Below are 19,128 nucleotides of genomic sequence, written 5' to 3' on the forward strand. Positions count from 1 at the left end.
TCCTGATCAGAGCATCAGAAACAGAAAAGGCTCCAACCACCTTGAAACCGGCACCTGGACTCTATCTGCTGTGAGTCTTGTCAACTAAGTGCCACTTCAGTCCTTGACCCTTGGAAGTGGGTCTTAAGGTGCTCTGCCAGCCCAATTGTCATCCAAGTAGAACCAATGCCGTATGACACATTGCCTCACAGCTTTGCTTTGGAACTGACACTGCACAGTGCATCCCTGATGCAGGACCCTGCAGCTCCTTGAAACCTCCTTGATGCTGAGCCTCGCATTGCAGCCCTGCAGCTTCTTGGAACCGCTGCTGCGGGACGCATCCTCGACTCAGGACCTCACATCGCTCAGCAACCGACTTGTTCCCTGTATCCTGAGCTCCCTGCTGGGTGGTCTGAACTTGTGACTTAATCCCAGTCTGGTGCAAACAGATAACCACAGTTGGAGCTTTGTGCTTCTAAGCACTATTTATACTTACATCTTCAATCTTACATATCTTTGGTTTTATTCATTAGATTTTTGTTGTTTTAGTCTCAAATAATTCATTAAACGTAACTCTATTCTTCTGAATTGGTGTGGGATTTTTCTAAATTGTTGTGGGATTTTTGTGCCAAGCTATCAGAGGGCTAAGCACACGTAAATTTGGGGTTTGCTTGTGACTTCACCCTGACAGGAACTGTGGTTGCTGCTTGAATAGGGTTTCACCGCCCTCAACCAAGAACCCAATTTCCTACATCGAGGATGGGCAGAATTCCTTCCTGCTTGTGTACCTGCTTGATATCGAAAGCTAGTGCATCACGAAGATGCCATATGAGATTGAAAAACCGAGACAGTCAATGTTGAGGGACTCTATGTTCCCAAAACATAAATCATTGTCAAGCCATCCAGCATTATATCTTTTAAGACCTAGAATAAAAACCTCAAGAAAAACTCTGTCTACGAAAGGGATATCTCCAGCAGTATATAGCTCAGACACTACCTCTCTGTAAATTTCTTTCCATCATTTCTTCAGGAGGGCTTCCCCAATCCCACTTGTCATTCTGTTTCTACAGCCCCATCGGATAAAAAAACAAAAAAATAGATTTGACTGGTTAAACAGTTTGTGGTGCTACAGCAATTTATATGAAACTAGCTATTGGAACTGCACTTTCAAAAAGGCATGAATGTGCCTTGCGTGATTCTTTGCAGCAGTTTGCGGAAGAGCTTTCCAAAGAAAGCAGAGCTGACCATTAGGAGATCCTGAATAAAGGCATGGTGTTCCCCAATCAGTATAATTTACTCTCCATCCTGATATGCCTGAGATTTCATTCTAAGCAATTTATTTTGACAAAAATATTTATTGTCATTTCTCAAGGTTTACAGGTGAACAGTATGTATCCTGATGTAATTGACCACCAGGCTACAAAAGCCCCTCATCTCCCTACCCCAATAAACTCACCAGACACAGATAACATCAGGTTAAAAACCAAGATCTTATACCTCATAGAGAACAAGAGCAAATTTTAAGCTTGTTACAGCCTTCAGCTTCATCAGATTGGCTACTAGAAAAGCTATAAAGCCCTGAGTCTTGGGGAGAAGCACATTTTTTCCATTTTGAAGAACTAAGAAATCAGGAGACCGCCTGGCAGAGAATCTGTGTTCAGTGTGATAGATGGTGAGTAATCTACTCCATCACCAGCAGGTGCCCCATCCCAGGTGGTTTCAGTTTTTTCAAGTAAAGTGCAAATAACGTTTTGGTGACACATAATATTTGAAACAACAAGGAGGGAGGGAACCTGATAGCCAATTGGCTACCAACCACATCCTATTGTGAGGGCATTTTCTGAGCTTAACTAGGGCATGTCTCCCACTCACATGACTGAATTGGAAGACAGAACTAAGAAGGACTGTCCTGCTGCACCATGGAACCGGCAAAGAGAGGCTGCACCAGTGTGGACTGCACCTGCTGAACCTCGTTGCTAGCAAAGGAGAAGGACTCTGCCTGCTGTGTCCTGCTCATGGAAGAGTCATCTCCAGAGCCCAGCGAAAGCCAGTGTTCTCCAAGGGTCAGTTGGGTGACCTTCTGTATGCATCACAGGACCACAACAGCTAAGAAGTCTGCTGGGGCAAGTTGGTAGCCCAGAATCCTCAGCGTGCTGCCAACCACCGCAGTGCAGCACAAGGGACGAGGACCTGACGCAGAAAGGTGTGCCCAAGTTCGCTGAGCCCATGGGTGGCACTGGAGGGCAGCTTGGACCTCTAAAAGATTCGTTTTTGACCCAGGAATGATTGATCCATGACTTTGATACTGAGTGACTGGTAGACCAGATGTAACTGGACTTCTGCCAGCACGGAGAGAACTTCAAGGGATGCCATCCTCGTGGCCAGGACTTCTTCATGCCCACCGTGACTAGAGAAGTAGGTGCAGTAAGACCCTGGTTGACCGCATCTCATCCACAGCATTCTTTGATCATCTTCAGCATCCTTTATCCCTTCAGGACCACTTCCACAGGAAAGCCCTACAAAGGCTAAAAGTGTCTGGAACTGACTGAAGACTTATTTACCTGTTGTGGTAACTATTTCTGAGGGCCTGACTGGCTTCTCACTGGAGTTGGTTCCCTAAAGTGGCTCTAAGGGGGCATATTTATAGGCCCCTAGCGCCACATTAACGTAATTTATTTTGACGTTAATGTGGCCTAACAAGGCCGAAATCCCGCGCTGTATTTACAGGGTGGTGCAATGCATGCATTGCGCCACCCTGTAACCCTTTGCGCTACATTATGCCTGCAAAGGGGGAGTTCCCCGTTAGAGGAGCTGGTAAAATGGTGCAAGGAAACCTATGGGATTTCCTTGCGCCATTTATTACGCACTTTGAACACCTGCTCAAGAGCAGACGTTTAAAGGGGGCTTCCATTCTTTAGAATAGACCCCTATACTCTGCAGGAGTAGCGCCAACAATTTGGTGCTACTCCTGCAGAGTACATCAATAGAGTCATTAAAAATGACTCTATTGACACCTACCCTACGCCATGGTGCGCCGTAATTCAAATACGGCGCACATGTGGTGGAGGTAGGGGGGTACTAAGGGGCGCAGGGAAAGTGGCACGCACTCAATGCAGCGCCACTTTCCATAAATCTGCCCCTCAGTGACTGCATTGGACCCAGCCCAACCTTTTTTTAAAAAAAGTTACTAAGTGTCAGATTTGTTGAATTTCCCAATGCTTGTTCGTGGTTGAGTGAAATGCCTTGATTTGCTATACTATGTAAATTCTATTTCTCAGGAACCTTATGCTCGGAGTTTTTCGTTGTGGTGTCTTAAAGTACATAAAATTGGTGTCAGATTTCTTTGGTTCTTGTTGATTTCTTCTTTAATTGCTTTGCTGCAGTTTAAATGCTTTACACTTGCTCTTTTGTGTAAGCCTTGCTGCTCAGAGCCACAGGTAACCAGGGTTGCGCTGAAGGTTTGACAAACAAGGGTCCTAAAGGGGTTGGTCCTTAAGGGTCCTAAAGGGGTTGGTAAGTGTGCTACACAGTGCGGTGACACAATCAGACCGTATAATACACCCATTTCCTCACACATGCCATCTTTGAGCCACTGACTACTTCTAAAGCGCCTTCAGGCCCCACAAAGTCAAGAGGTGCCCTCTGCTGGGTTACTGTTAGTGGGTTCGCCATTGATTCCAGTTGGGCTCTCTGGATCTACCCCCGATATGGGACTTGAGCGTTTGAGAGCAGGTGTTGGTGGGTTCGCTATTTAATGCCAGCTGGACCCTCCGGATCCACGCCCGATGTGGGACTATGCCACCATGAGTGCCTCATTCCACCCTGGCTCCGCCCCTTTTGGAGCCATACCTGGTACTGCTTGAGAGGCCAGTGTTATCCCTGATGCTGACCTGGTGCCAACCCAATGCCACTCAACGTCCATGCCAGTGCCGTCCAGGCTTCAGAATCCCCTGGGCTGTCCACCCTTTGACAGCTCCTGATTTCTTGAAAGGGAAGATGAGGAGGAGGTGTATGGTCGTCTAGAGGACCCTAATGACGACAACTGGTTTGAGGAGCTGGGTGACACCACTAGGCTGGATGCCTCACCACACTCTGGCATGATTTCCTCTCTGGGCCAGATTTCGGAGGATGGCATATCTTTTTCCACTATGATGTGCAGGGCAGCAGAGGTTCTTGATCTCCAGCTGTCAGTTATTGAGGTCAAGACCAGTGTCTTGACTGAGGTGGTTCAACTTGGGGCATGGGTTGTCTGAACCCATGCTCCCCTTTAGTGAAGCTCTCAATGACGTGCTTCTGGGACCCTGGGCAGAACCTTGTATAGGGGCTCCTGTGCACCATATGATTGACTGTTTGCATGGTCCTGTCCGGGATACCCAGCCTTCATATCCCAGCACCCCTCCCCTGAGAACCTGGTGGTGCAGACCTCAACAGGAAAGGTCACCCCAAGCGTGTTGCCTACCGCACCACTGGATATGGAATCCAAGAAGCTGTGCACCTTTGCAAAGCACATCTTTACTTCCACCTTCCTCGCCTTGCGGTCAGTGAACACTGCATGCTTCTTGGGCCATTATTCACATGTGTTGTGGGTTCCGGTTGACTAGCTGCTTTCTATGGTTCCAGAGGAAGGCTGGGCCACTCTCAACCAGGCTTTGGTGAACAACAGGGATGCAGCAAAGGTCACCATCTGGATTAGACAAACTCCCTAGGTAGAGCCATGGTATCCACGGTGGCACTCAATCAGTTGATTTGCATAGCACAGCTAATCACCCGAGAGGGAATCCAGGCACTTCACTGTGTTGGCATGCCTGGTTACGGTCCAAAAAGGGTGCAGGAGATAGTCCCAGCATGCTGCCCATTTCCCCAGTGCTCTGACTGCCACAACCTCCAAGCCCCTTTTAGCCTGCCGTCTGCCAAACGCCTTCATCCTGTTGTTGGCAGAATCAGGCACCTCCTGCCCCAGTGGTTGATGATTACATCTGACAAGTGGGCAGTTTCAGTTTGTCCCGGAGGTATAAGCCCTGCCATTTGTGGAAACACTTCAGCCTTATCCACCATCCCGAGAACGGCAGATGGAGGAATATTTCTTCTTCTTTCATCAGGAAGTGCAGGCTCTTTTGGCCAAAGGTGCCATCAAAAGGGTGCCCTCTTTGAAGTAGGGCAAGCTGGTTATTCATGCTAGTTTCTGGTTCCAAAAAAGGAAGGAGCCCTTCCTGAAAAAGAGAAATTCAAGATGTTCACGTTGGCTCAAGTTTTGTCTGCCCTGAATCCTGTAGACAGCACCTGCGGTTCACTGTAGACCACTAGCATTTCCAGTTCACTGTGCTCCCCCTTAGCCTTACCAATGCCCCTGCCGTACTCACAAACTTGATGGCGGTGGCTGCAGTCCATCTGTGGAGTTTAGGAATTCCAGTCTTACCCTACCTCGACCACTGGCTGTTGAAGGCGGGCTCTCCACAGGCAGTCGTCGCCCACCTCCAGACGCTGACAAACCTTATATACTTGCTAGGATTTCCTCCATCATATCTGACCCGCTCAAGCATTTCCTTTCATCAGAGCCATTCTGGACTCAGTGCAGTTCCATGCCTATCCTCTGGAGAAATTAGTCTGGGGTAATTAGGCTATGATTCCGTTGTTTTGACCTCTCTTGGATTTCTGTAACACTGAGTCTGAGGCTGCTGGGTCTTATGGCCTCCTGCATCCTGCTGGTGCAACTGGTACTGCAACAAACAGTGCGGGTGGGGTCATAGACACTCTGTCAGGAGGCCTTGTGCCTGTAGACATGGCTGGATTCAAGACATTTTCCTTGTCATACAACACTTAGCAGGATCTCTGAGTATCAACTGACAAACTGTCTGGCAGATCACAAATGGTGTCTACATCCAGACGTGGTGCAAGGTCTCATCCAAGACTGGGGAGAGCCTTTTCTCGATCTGTTCGTCATTGCCAAGAACATGCAGTGTCAGAACTTCTGCGTGCTGGAATTTCCAAGACTGTTCTCGCTTGGAGACATGGCCACTTCAAGTGGATCTCATGACTCCTGTACACCTTTCCACTGATACTACTCCTGCCCTGAGTTCTCAAGAAGATCAGGACCGACTGGATTCAAGTTATGCTTGTGGCTCTGTATTGGGCACAGAGAGTATGGTATCCTGAACTCCTGAGCATGAGCAATTATCTTCCGTTCAGGCTGCCCATTTGGGAGGACCTCCTGTCGCAGCAACAGGGCAGGGTCCTGCACCGGAACCTGGGCATCTCCATCTTCATGCATGGTAGCCAGGCATCCTTCCGCTAAAACTGTCTGTGCCTGCCATTGGGATAATTTTGTGGCCTGGTGTTGCTCATGCCCTGTGGTCCCCCTTTTCTGATTGTCTTCCAGCAGTTTCAATGCCAGTTCTGTCTTAAGCCCAGCAAGGCCTTGCTCTGGGCACAGTTACAATTTATCTGTCAGTCATTTCAGCTTTCCAGCAGCTACTGAATTAACCATGCATTTTTAAATTACTCGTTGTGACTTGGTTTTTGGAAGGTTTACAACATTTGTTCCCACCTACTCCGTTGTGATGCCCCAATGGGACCTTTATTCGGCCTTACTTTTTTTATATGTTCTCCTTTTGACCCCCGTATAGCTGCTCTTTGTGGCACTTGACTCTGAAAACAGTGTTCCTGCTGTCCATTACATCAGTCAGGGGGGTCAGTGAACTTCAGGCTCAGTCGGTCCACCCTCCATACACCACATCCTTCCTGACAAACTGGTCCTTTGAATGGTTGCCCCTTCACTCTAGTCACAAAAGAAACTGATGTCAGCACCCCAGGGTGGCACCTGTACCGGCACCACAACATCCCTTCAGATGCAGATGACCCCGATGTGGAGCCGAGTGACAACACCTACCAGCGCACAGTGGTACTACTCAAACTTTTCCAGGTCTAGGGTGATGTCTGTGGAATATTCTAAGGTGAGGAATCTGTGGTTAGTCTCTACCAGAAAAAAAAACATTACTGAAGGTAAGTAACTTGTTCATTCAGCATAGCCTTTCAAAATATATGATTCTCTGAAGCAACTGCCAGTGTTAGTAATCGTGGGTAAGGGAAACCCATATGCTCTCAAAGAAACAGATAGCCTTTTTAACTCTACTGATGTTAAGATCTGCCAGACTGCACATTTATTTCATTTTAGCCATGTTTCTTTCCTTTTTACCCGGCAAAAGGTTAGATTTTGGGCGCTGCAATGAATGTAGTGTTGTTTGTTTTTAAGAGTGTGCACCAGTTTTAGAACTGTGCAAAACTCACATTTGATACAGGCTAAAGGATCTAGACCTCAAAAGCTGCAGGTGAAATTTCATTTTATGTTCTAGTATCCCTTAGCACAAGTTTTCAAAACTTGTAAAATGCGTAGCTTTGCTAGAGAATGAAGTTGTTTTTGATTTGATCATCAACTGTGCTTTGAGATGATCCTAGATAGGCTCTTTATGTTAGTCCAAGCTAAGAAAAGCACAGGTAATGTATGCTGCATCATCCCGTTCATTCAACTAATATGTTTTAGCATGCAAGTTGCTTGACGTTCTCAAGTAAAGCTTAAGTTGTCACTCCTCAAAGATATTTTTGCATAACACTTAAATACCCTTTTCTAGTTGTTATGAAAAGGTCAGAGGCTAGATGCAAATCTTAGCATACTATTTCTGTTGTACATTTGCTAGAACCTTCCACGCATAGTTCATTACTACTAAACACATGACCAATAATAAAGCAAACATCATAGAATAAAACATGCATTCAATGAGAAATGTGCATTGTAAATGGAATGCCGTGAGGGGCACATAAGCAGAAAGCCACAAAACATCCAACAGTGGGATAGAGGGCAGCATTTGCAAATGATATTAATACCCTTTTTGCCTTGCATTCTACCCGATTGAATTATTTTTGCTATTGCCGCTTTTGAATGGAGAACGAAACAAATTGACATAGAATCTCAGAGAATTAAAACTATTGTTTCAATAAGACAGTAGAAACTGTTAAATAATGTTTCACATTTTTCTGATTTCTTTAGGTTGCCATGGCCAGTGGAATACAAAACCTGATCAATGCCATTAGAATGATTCACAGTGTTTCAAGGTATTACAACACGTCTGAAAGAACGACATCTTTGTTTATAAAGGTTGGTTTTCTTAACAGATTTTTCTCATGTGAAAGTCTGCACCAAACAAGCAATCTATAAACCAGTTTTCAATATTGCCAGTTGTATTGCCTAATATAAATGGCCATTGGTGGGGAAGACACAAATGTAGCAGCCAAACTGCCAGGGAGGTCTCCTCCATTAGGGCGGATGTAGCGTTACCCCCCACCAGTAGCAGCAGCAGCTGCAAAACCTTTACCAGAAAACGATAATAAACTGGGTTTATTATTGTTTACTGGTAAAGGGGCGGAGCCATGGGGAGACGAGCAGTGTGCACTCCACCTCACTGCGCATCTATGTTTGGCCGGCTGTCTCGGGCCGGCCAAACACACATGTGCAGTAGGCTCTCTCCAGCCCAGCAACACAGTTACCGGGCTGGAGAAAGCATGCACAGGCTCCCAGTCTCCCTGGGAGCGCCCTGGCTGGGCGCTCCCACCCAATCCTGATGCTGCTCTGAGCAGCGTCAGGCTTGGCGGCAGAGCAGGCTAGGAGCCTGTGCCTGCAGCGCCAAAGCAGAGGAAATGGAGGAACGGAGTGGGGCAGGGCATTCAGGTAAGTGTTTTAAAATAAAAACAAATCTTTATTCTCTTTATCCCAAACGCCCCCCTCCTCCGCTCGCTCGCACATTGTCAAAATGCCGGTACAGGCTTCGGCTGTACCTATTCGGCTTTAGACTCAGCACTCCACATAGGAACTGGTGGTGTGGGACATAAAAAAATATAATGACTCCTACAACCAGGGAAGACCTCACCGGGTGTGGGGGTCATTAGTTTTTTTGTTTTTCATTAGCAGCTCCCACTTTGCCAGAGACAGGTTCCTGCCCTACTGTTGCTTGAGCAGCTCAAGCCCAGGAAGGCAGAACAAAGGATTTCCTTTGGAAATATGTGTTACCAGCATGGGAGGGGTAGGCTCCCAAAGCCTCTGGAAATGCTTTGAATGGCACATATGGTGCCCTCTTTGCATAATCCAGTCTACACCGGTTCAGGGACCCCCAGTTCCTGCTCTGGCACAAAACTGGAAAAAGGAAAGGGGAGTGACCACTCCCCTGTCCATCACCACCCCAGGGGTGGTGCCCAGAGCTCCTCCAGAGTATCACTGGGTTTTGCCATCTTGGATTCCATGGTGGTGGGGCACTCTGGGAGCATCTGAGTGGCCAGTGTCAGCAGGTGACGTCACAGCCCTCCCCTGATAGGTGCTTACCTGGTTAGGTGACCAATCCCCCTTTCAGGGCTATTTAGGGTCTCTCCTCTGGGTGTTTCCTGAGAGTCTGATTGCAAGACTCCAGCAGGAATCCTCTGCAACTACTACTTCATCCTCTGACTTTTACTTCATCTTCTACAGACAGAACCACAGCTGAACCCTCCAGGAACACTACAAACTGCAACAAAGAAGCAAAGAGGACTGCAACAGTTTCCAGGTCGTGTATCCGCCATGGATCAACCGCAGCCTGCTCAAGTAACCACTGTAACAGCAACAAAGTATCCACAGGGAATATTTTTTCTCTGCAACTTCAGCTCCAGTCAGCAACTGCAAGAGTTTCCACAGTGTGCACGCTCTAGGGACTCCCTGTCTTCATCCTGCACCAGAAGGACCAAAGAAATCTCCCGTGGGGTGACGGAGTCACTCCCCTGCTCACACAGGCACCTTCCAAGATGTTGACCGGTTCTCTTGGACTCCTCTCCTGGCGACGAGCATGCTCCTTGGAACACAGAGGTGGACCACATCGACACAGACTGTCCTGAGGTCTTGCTGACGCAATTTGGAGGAGGTAAGACCTTGCCTTCCCTAAGAGCGACGGTACCCCTGTGTACTGCGTCTTCTTCACCTCCTGAGGCCTCTGTGCACTATTTACAAAATTCCTTCATGCACAGCCTGGTCCAGGTCCCCAACACTCCATCCTGCGATGCTCAACTCGCTGAGTTGTTCTCCGGCGGCGTGGGGCCTTCCTTTGTTGTGCTGCACCAATGGCGTTTTGCACCTCCTTTGTCCCCTTGTCCTGGGACTCCCGTGGGTGCTGTCTGGCATCTTAAGGGCTCTCTAAAGTGCTGAGAGACCCCTCTTCCTCCTCACACAGAGTTAAGGCCCCCAGATCCCTCCTGGGTCCAGCCAGCGCCATTTTGACGCAAAATGCCTATTTGTCGTAACCAAGGCTTGTTGGCGACTTCCAACACGAAATCACGTCTGCATCCATCTTAATGTTGTGAGACATCTTCTGCATCACGCAGGAACCCGCTGGCATCTTCCTAGGGTGCATTCCTGCAGTCTTCATCCAACCGGGGGCTATTCTTTTGCACCCTTTTCTTGGTTGGCAGGTGCTCCTGCCCTTCCTGGAACTTCTTTCAACTTCTGGACTTGGTCCCCATCTTTTGCAGGTCTTCAGATCCAGGAATCCAGCAGTTGTTGTTTGCAGACTTGGTTGGTTACTGCAATATCCAAATCACGAGGTGTAGTGTGTCCTAAGGAAACTTGCAGTACTTTACTCTTGCTTTTCTGGGCTCTAGTGTGGGGCAATTTATTTACCTTTACTGTATTCTTACTCTTCCAGCGATTCTGCACACATTACACTTGTCTAGGGGGGAATTTGTGTTACACATTCCATTTTCTTAGTATATGGTTTTTGTTGCCCCTAGACCTATTTTCTCCCATTGCATTCAATAGCATTTCCTATTGTTTGCACTATCCTATGTCTAATTACTTACCTTATTTTGGTGTCTAGTGTATATATTGTGTATAATACTTACCTACAGAAGGAGTATTGCCTCTAAGATATTTTTGCTACTGTGTCACCCAAATAAACTACCTTTATTTTTGATAACGTTGAGTATTGTCTTTACTTGTGTATAAGTACTGTGTAACTATAAGTGGTATTGCATGAGCTTTGCGTGTCTCCTAGTTCAGCCTAATCTGCTCTGCTATAGCTACCTCTATCAGCCTAAACTGCTAGAACACTAATGCTTCACTAATAAGGGATAACTGCACCTGTTATAAGTGGTAAGTATCCAAGGTACCCACTACAAACCAGGCCAGCCTCCAACAGTGGGATTCCTTTTTGTTGTGCTGAGTGTGCCTCCATTTGCACATTCTTTGTCCCCGTGCTGTGGGACTCCTGTGCGCACTGCCTGGTCTTCTGAGGGCTCTCTGAGTTGCTGAGAGACCCCTCTGTCTCCCCCTCCTGGGTAGAGGCCAACAGGTCCCTCCTTGTCCCGGGCAGCGCCATTTCCCGTTAACCACAAGCTTTATGTGTGCCATCACATCTTCTGCACCAACCAGGAACCCGCATCTGTCTTCTTGGGTGCATAACTGACTTTGTTTTCTAACCAGTGATGCTTCTTTTGCACCTTAATCCAGGTTAGCATGGTTAGCAGAGGCTCCTCTTCTCCCTGGACTCTTCAGTGTTTCTTGGACTTGGTCCCCTTCTTCCACAGGTCTTCAGGTCCAGGAATCCATTTTGGTGTCTTGCAGTCTCTTCTGGTTCTTGCATAATCTTCTATCACAGCTTCTGGTGTGCTTCAGGAAATCTATTTTGAATTACTCCTGTTTTCCTGGACTCTGTGGTGGGTTCTATTACGTACCTTTAGTGTTTTCTTACACTCCGAGCACCCCTCTTCACACTACACTTGCCTAGGTGGGAAAGCGATTTTCACATTCCACTATTTTTTTAGTATATGGTTTGTGTTCCCCCTAGGCCCATTACTAACTATTGTGATTTTCACTATTTGCACTGTTTTCTAACTGTTTATTTACCTGTTTTGGGATTTTAGTGTATATACTGTGTAAATTACTTACCTCCTAAGGGAGTATAGACTCTAAGGTATTTTTGGCAACGTGTCTCCAAAATAAAGTACCTTTATTCTTGTAACACTGAGTATTTTCCTCCATGTGGGTGAGTACTGTGTGACTACAGTGGTATTGCAAGAGCTTTGCATGTCTCCTAGTTCAGCTTTGGCTACTCAGCTACAGCTACCCCTAGACACCCTGGCTTCTAGACACTGAATACTCTTCACTAATAAGGGATAACTGCACCTAGTATAAGGTGTAAGTACCTGTGGTACCCTCTACAAACCAGGCCAGCCTCCTACATTGGTGGTGCAGCAGTGGGATAAGTACTTGCAATTGCCTTATCACTCTGACACCAGTGCTTTCCACGGGAAAGTGTACTCTGTACCTAGAGCTATACAAAAGTATACCTAGTCTTTTCACTTTCTCTCTGAAGGACTGAAAGTTACGTAAAGTAGGTATTTTTCTTTCCTTTCACTTTACTCTAACGCACTACACTATGCGTTCCTCTGAGGCCACTCCTGGAGTCATGGGAACTCCCTATGAGAACCTGACTTTCAAAGTCTTAAGGGAGCTTTGCTCAGAGAGAAGCCTAGAGGTAGGGAAGAACCCTAACAATAATTTCCTTTTAAGTCTCCTTCTACAGGATGATCAGGAGCAGTCTGGTAACCTGGAGGAGGAGAGGGAGGGAGAGTCTAACCCTTTAGAATTCAACTAATATGAATTCCGGGGAGGGTCCTTCACACAATCTCCCCCCTAGCAAACCATCTAGTGTAGCTGGCAGTGGGAAGGGTTCACATACAGATAGAGCTCCCTTCACGTCTAGAGGTCAGGTCATTAGGGTTACCACAGCTAGGGAAAGATCTGCCACTGCACATTCCCATGTCAGCTCAGTCTCTGAGGGGTCCCACACATCCAATCCAGGAAATGACTCCCTAAACAGGGAACTCAGAAAGCTGAGATTGGAGGAGGCTAGACTGAGGCTGCAACAGCAACAGTTGGCCCTAGATAGGAAAGCCTTAGTTGTGGAACGGGAAAGGCAGGAGTTGGGGTTAGTTCCCCATGGTGGCAGCAGCAACAGCAGTTTCAGGAGTTATGGTGTTAGGGAGAATATCTTTGATTCCAGGAACTTGCACCAAAGTGTTCCCCATTACTAGGAGGAGGATGATATCTACAAGTGGTTTGCTGCACTTGAGAGGGCCTGCAAAGTACAGAGGGTCCCTCAGATGCAGTGGGCTGCTATTCTGTGGTTGTCCTTTTCTGGCAAAGGGAGAGATAGACTTTTCACTGTCAGTGAGGAAGGTTCAGATAACTACAATATTTTGAAGACAGCACTCTTGGATGGATTTGGCTTAAACACTGAACAATACAGAATTAAGTTCAGTGAAACCAGAAAAGAGTCTTCACAAGATTGGATAGACTGTTCAGTGAAGGCTTTAGAAGGTTGGTTACATGGCAGCAAAGTGTCTGTCTGTGAGAGTCTATATAATCTGATTTTGAGAGAGCATATTCTTAACAATTGTGTGTCTGAATTGTTGCACCAGTTCTTGGTAGACTCAGATCTGACCTCTCTCCAAGAATTTGGGAAAGAAGGCAGACAAATGGGTCAGAACAAGGGTGAGCACAAAAGCACATACAGGGGGTGACAAGGACAAGAGGAAGGATGATAAAGGTGGGGACAAAGATAACAAGTCAGATGTAGGAAAGTACCATCTTGCCTGGCATGTTACCCCCATATTTCACTGTATATATGTTGTTTTAGTCTATGTGTCACTGGGACCCTGCTAGACAGGGCCCCAGTGCTCATAAGTATGTGCCCTGTATGTGTTCCCTGTGTGATGCCTAACTGTCTCACTGAGGCTCTGCTAACCAGAACCTCAGTGGTTATGCTCTCTCTGCTTTCCAAATTTGTCACTAACAGGCTAGTGACTAAATTTACCAATTCACATTGGCATACTGGTACACCCATGCCAGTATATGGTACTGAGGTACCCAGGGTATTGGGGTTCCAGGAGATCCTTATGGGCTGCAGCATTTCTTTTGCCACCCATAGGGAGCTCTGACAATTTTTACACAGGCCTGCCAGTGCAGCCTGAGTGAAATAACGTACACGTTATTTCACAGCCATTTACCACTGCACTTAAGTAACTTATAAGTCACCTATATGTCTAACCTTCACCTGTTGAAGGTTGCGTGCAAAGTTACTTAGTGTGTGGGCTCCCTGGCACTAGCCAAGGTGCCCCCATATCGTTCAGGGCAAATTCCCCGGACTTTGTGAGTGCGGGGACACCATTACACGCTTGAACTGTACATAGGTCACTACCTATGTACAGCGTCACAATGGTAACTCCGAACATGGCCATGTAACATGTCTAAGATCATGGAATTGTCACCCCAATGCCATTCTGGCATTGGGGGGACAATTCCATGATCCCCTGGTCTCTAGCATCCTACCCGGCTACTGCCAAACTGCCTTTCCGGGGACTCCACTGCAGCTGCTGCTGCTGCCAACCCCTCAGACAGGTTTCTGCCCTCCTGGGGTCCAGGCAGCCCTGGCCCAGGAAGGCAGAACAAAGGATTTCCTCTGAGAGAGGGTGTAACACCCTCTCCCTTTGGAAATAGGTGTCAGGGCTGTGGAGGAGTAGCCTCCCCCAGCCTCTGGAAATGCTTTGATGGGCACAGATGGTGCCCATCTCTGCATAAGCCAGTCTACACTGGTTTAGGGATCCCCCAGCCCTGCTCTAGAAACAGAGGTGTTTGTGGCACGCCAGAGGCTCCTTCTGATAGGCTCTTACCTCTCTTGGTAGCCAATCCTCCTTCCTAGGTAGCCAAACCTCCTTTTCTGGCTATTTAGGGTCTCTGCTTTGGGAAATTCTTCAGATAGCAAATGCAAGAGCTCACCAGAGTTCCTCTGCATCTCCCTCTTCACCTTCTACCAAAGGATCGACCGCTGACTGCTCAGGACGCCTGCAAAACCGCAACAAAGTAGCAAGACGACTACTAGCAACCTTGTATCGCTTCATCCTGACGGCTTTCTCAACTGTTTCCAGGTGGTGCATGCTCTGGGGGTAGCGTGCCTCCTCTCTGCACCAGGAGCTCTGAAGAAGTCTCCCGTGGGTCGACGGAATCTTCCCCCTGCAACTACAGGCATCAAAAGACTGCATCACTAGTCCTCTGGGTCCCTGGAACTCAGTAACTCTGTCCAAGTGACTCCCACAGTCCAGTGACTCTTCAGTCCAAGTTTGGTGGAGGTAAGTCCTTGCCTCCCCCACGCTGGACTACATTGCTGGGTACCGCATGATTTGCAGCTGCTCCGGCTCCTGTGCACTCCTCCAGGATTTCCTTCGTGCACAGCCAAGCCTGAGTCCCCGACACTCTAACCTGCAGAGCTCAACATTCTGAGTTCTGCGGGTGCTGCCTGCTTCTGTGAGGGCTCCCTGACTTGCTTGGCGCCCCCTCTGTCTCCTCCTCCAAGTGGCGACATCCTGGTCCCTCCTGGGCCACAGCAGCACCCAAAAACCTCAACTGCAACCCTTGCAGCTAGCAAGGCTTGTCTGTGGTCTTTCTTCATGGGAACACCTCTGCAAGCTTCATCGCGACGTGGGACATCCATCCTCCAAAAGGGAAGTTCCTAGTCCTCTTCTTTCTTGCAGAACTCCAAGCTTCTTCCAACAGGTGGCAGCTTCCTTGCACACTCAGCTGGCATTTCCTGGGCTCCTGCCCACTCTCAACACTGTTGCGACTATTGGACTTGGTCCCCTTGTCTTACAGGTACTCAGGTCTGGAAATCCACTGTTGTTGCATTGCTGGTGTTTGTTCTTCCTGCAGAATCCCCCTATCACGACTTCTGTGCTCTCTGGGGGTAGTAGGTGCACTTTACACCTACCTTTCAGGGTCTTGGGGTGGGCTTTTTTTCTAACCCTCACTGTTTTCTTACAGCCCCAGCGACCCTCTACAAGCTCACATAGGTTTGGGGTCCATTCGTGGTTCACATTCCACTTTTGGAGTATATGGTTTGTGTTGCCCCTATACCTATGTGCTCCTATTGCAATCTACTGTAATCTTACACTGCTTGCATTACTTTTCTTGCTATTACCTGCATAAGTTTGGTTTGTGTACATATATCTTGTGTATATAACTTATCCTGATACTGAGGGGACTCACTGAGATACTTTTGGCATATAGTCATAAAAATAAAGTACCTTTATTTTTAGTACTTCTGTGTATTGTGTTTTCTTATGATATTGTGCATATGACACCAGTGGTATAGTAGGAGCTTTACATGTCTCCTAGTTCAGCCTAAGCTGCTTTGCCATAGCTACTTTCTATCAGTCTAAGCTGCCAGAAACACCTCTTCTACACTAATAAGAGATAACTGGACCTGGCACAAGGTGTAAGTACTTCTGGTACCCACTACAAGCCAGGTCAGCCTCCTACATCAGAGTCTTTATCAGGCCCACAAAAATGCTCTGAGGTGGGCACAAATCCTCTTCCAAGCAACAGAAAAAGCCTTGGTGTTACATGTGTAAAAACAAAGGCCATTGGGCAAGTGATCCCACTTGTCCCAAAAAAAACACCAAAGCTCCCACTACCACAACCCCACTGCTTCCACTAATGCCCCTAGTGTTAGCAGTGGTGGTGGGAAAACACTACAAATAACCAGTTCAAGGATGTAGCAGGGCTCACTTTGGGTAATTTAGTGGTGGTTGGTTTAGTTAGGGAAACCAGTGAGGCTGTTTTAATCTCAGATGGTGGCATTGACCTTGCCTCCTGTGTTGCTTGTCTCCTTAATATGGATAAGTACAACCAACAACCCCTAATCAATGGTGTTCAGATTGAGGCCTACAGGGACACAGGTGCCGTTTCAGTATGGTGACAGTATGGTACCCCTTGAGCAACACCTACTTGGTCATCAGTACCAAGTGACTGACGCCCATAATAACACTGTTAGCCACCCCATGGCTGTCGTGAATCTCAACTGGGTGGGGTTACTGGTCCAAAGAAAGTTGTGGTATCCATTGACCTACATGCAGAATGTATATTGGGCAATGATTTGGAGACTTCAGCTTGGGCTGAAGTGGAATTGGAGGCTCATACAGCAATGCTGGGCATTCCAGGGCACATCTTTGCTCTTACCACGGCTCAGGCCAAGAAACAAATAGAACAGTGAAACTCAGATCCTGGAACAATGGACCAAGTGCTCCCAAAACCTAGGGGTCCAAAGGACAAACTCTTATCCCCTCTCTCTCCCTCTTCTGAAGATTCCCCTTTTGATGAGGAGGAGTCTACTCCCTGTGCAGAACCTACACCAGAGGAGCTCCAAGCTGATACAGCTAAGCTTTTGGGTGCAGAGGGGCCTGCCAGGGAGGAATTTAGTGTGGCACAGCAGACCTGTCCTACAGTAGAGGGTTTGAGACAGCAAGCTGTCAAACAAGAATCAGGGGATGTCAGTGACTCTCACAGGGTTTATTGGGAAAGCAATCTCCTTTATACAGAGGCAAGGGACCCAAAACCAGGAGACTGGACGTTCCCTTGCAATATAGGGAATTCCTCCTAACACTGGCACATGACATTCCCCTTGCTGGACATTTGGGGCAAAGCAAAACCTGGGACAGACTGGTCCCTCGCATTCACTGGCCTCATATGTCAGAGGACACAAGAGTTTTGTCGCTCTTGTGTCACTTGCCAAGCCAGTGTCAAGACTGGTGGCACTCCAAAGGCCCCTTTGATCCCACTACCTGTGGCTGGGGTGTCCTTTGAGATCTTTGGGGTTGATATAGTTGCCCTCCACTTGACCCTCCTCCTGCTTCTGGCAATAGATTCATCTTGGTGGTAGTGGACCATGCCACTAGATATCCAGAAGCTATCCCTCTAAGTACCACTACAGCTCCTGCAGTGGCAAAGGCCCTACTGGGAATATTTTCCAGGGTGGGCTTCCCTAAAGAGGTTGTATCAGACTGGGGTAGTAACTTAATGTCTGTATACTTGAAGGCAATGTGGAAGGAATGTGGTATAACATACAAATTCACCACCCCTTACCACCCTCAGACAAATGGATTGGTTGAGATGTTTAATAAAACTCTCAAAGGTATGATCATGGGACACTCTGAAAATCTCCGAAGGAGATGCAGTGTCGTGCCTCCTTTTTGCCTACTTGCACTTGTGAAGGAGGGGTGGGAGCAACCCTTGAAGCCCCCAAACAAGACATTGTGGATCATGTGCTTGGCCTAAGATCAAGAATGGCTGAGTACATGAAAAAGGCCACTAAAAACCTTCAGGCAAGCCCAGAGTTACAGAAACAATGGCATGACCAGAAGACTGTCCTGACTGAGTACCACCCAGGACAGAAGTTGTGGGTATTAGAGCCTGTGGCACCAGAGCACTCCAAGACAAATGGAGTGGTCCACATCTGATAGTGGAAAAGAAGGGTGAGGTCACTGATTTAGTGAACCTAGGCACTCTCAGAAGTCCTCTAAGTGTACTTCATGTGAACCGCCTGAAACCCTACTATGATAGGGCAGACTTAACCCTACTCATGGCCACTGATGAGGGGCAGGAGGAAGAGAGTGACCCTCTCCCTGACCTTTTGTCCAACACTACAGCTGATGGCTCAGTGGAAGGAGTTGTCCTTGCAGACTGTCTTACAGAAGAGCAAAAGGAGGACTGCAGGAACCTCCTAGGTCACTTTTCTGAGCTGTTTTCTCTGACACCTAGTCAGACCGCTTGGTGTGAACACACTTTTGATACTGGAGACAGTTTACCTGTCAAAAGTAAGATTTGCAGACAGCCTGACCATGTCAGGGACAGCATAAAATCAGAAGTTCAGAAAATGTTGGACTTAAGAGTGATTGAGCACTCAGATTTCCCCTGGGCCAGCCCAGTGCTACTAGTACCAAAGCCTCATTCCCAAAATGGGAAAAGGGAGATGAGGTTTTGTGTAGACTACAGAGGACTCAATATAGTCACAAAGACTGATGCTCACCCTATACCCAGGGCAAATGAGCCGATAGATACACTGGCACCCTTTTTCTCCACTATGGTGTGGGGACCACTCCATTTGTCCTGGAGTGCTCTGGGAGCCACAGGCTCCAGGACCCACACTTTCTGTCCTGTGTGGTATACAGTTGGGACAGCCTTCTGATCATGCAACTGCTTTTGCAGTTCTTGGCTGGCCTGAAGGTTTTCAGTGTTTTTTATCATGTACT

At 47.6% G+C, this 19,128-nt stretch overlaps 1 protein-coding gene across 1 annotated transcript in view; it reads left to right on the forward strand.

Annotated features, from left to right (window-relative positions):
• DNAH8 (dynein axonemal heavy chain 8) overlaps nucleotides 1-19,128 on the forward strand; it is a 9,979,189-nt gene that overhangs the window by 1,129,003 nt on the left and 8,831,058 nt on the right. The window contains exon 7 of the mRNA XM_069236651.1: nucleotides 8,021-8,128. Coding sequence (XP_069092752.1) covers nucleotides 8,021-8,128 — 108 coding nt within the window. The remainder of the gene's footprint in view (nucleotides 1-8,020; nucleotides 8,129-19,128) is intronic.

This window comes from Pleurodeles waltl, chromosome 5 (assembly GCF_031143425.1).
Source record: "Pleurodeles waltl isolate 20211129_DDA chromosome 5, aPleWal1.hap1.20221129, whole genome shotgun sequence".
Classification (NCBI taxonomy): Eukaryota; Metazoa; Chordata; class Amphibia; order Caudata; family Salamandridae; genus Pleurodeles; species Pleurodeles waltl.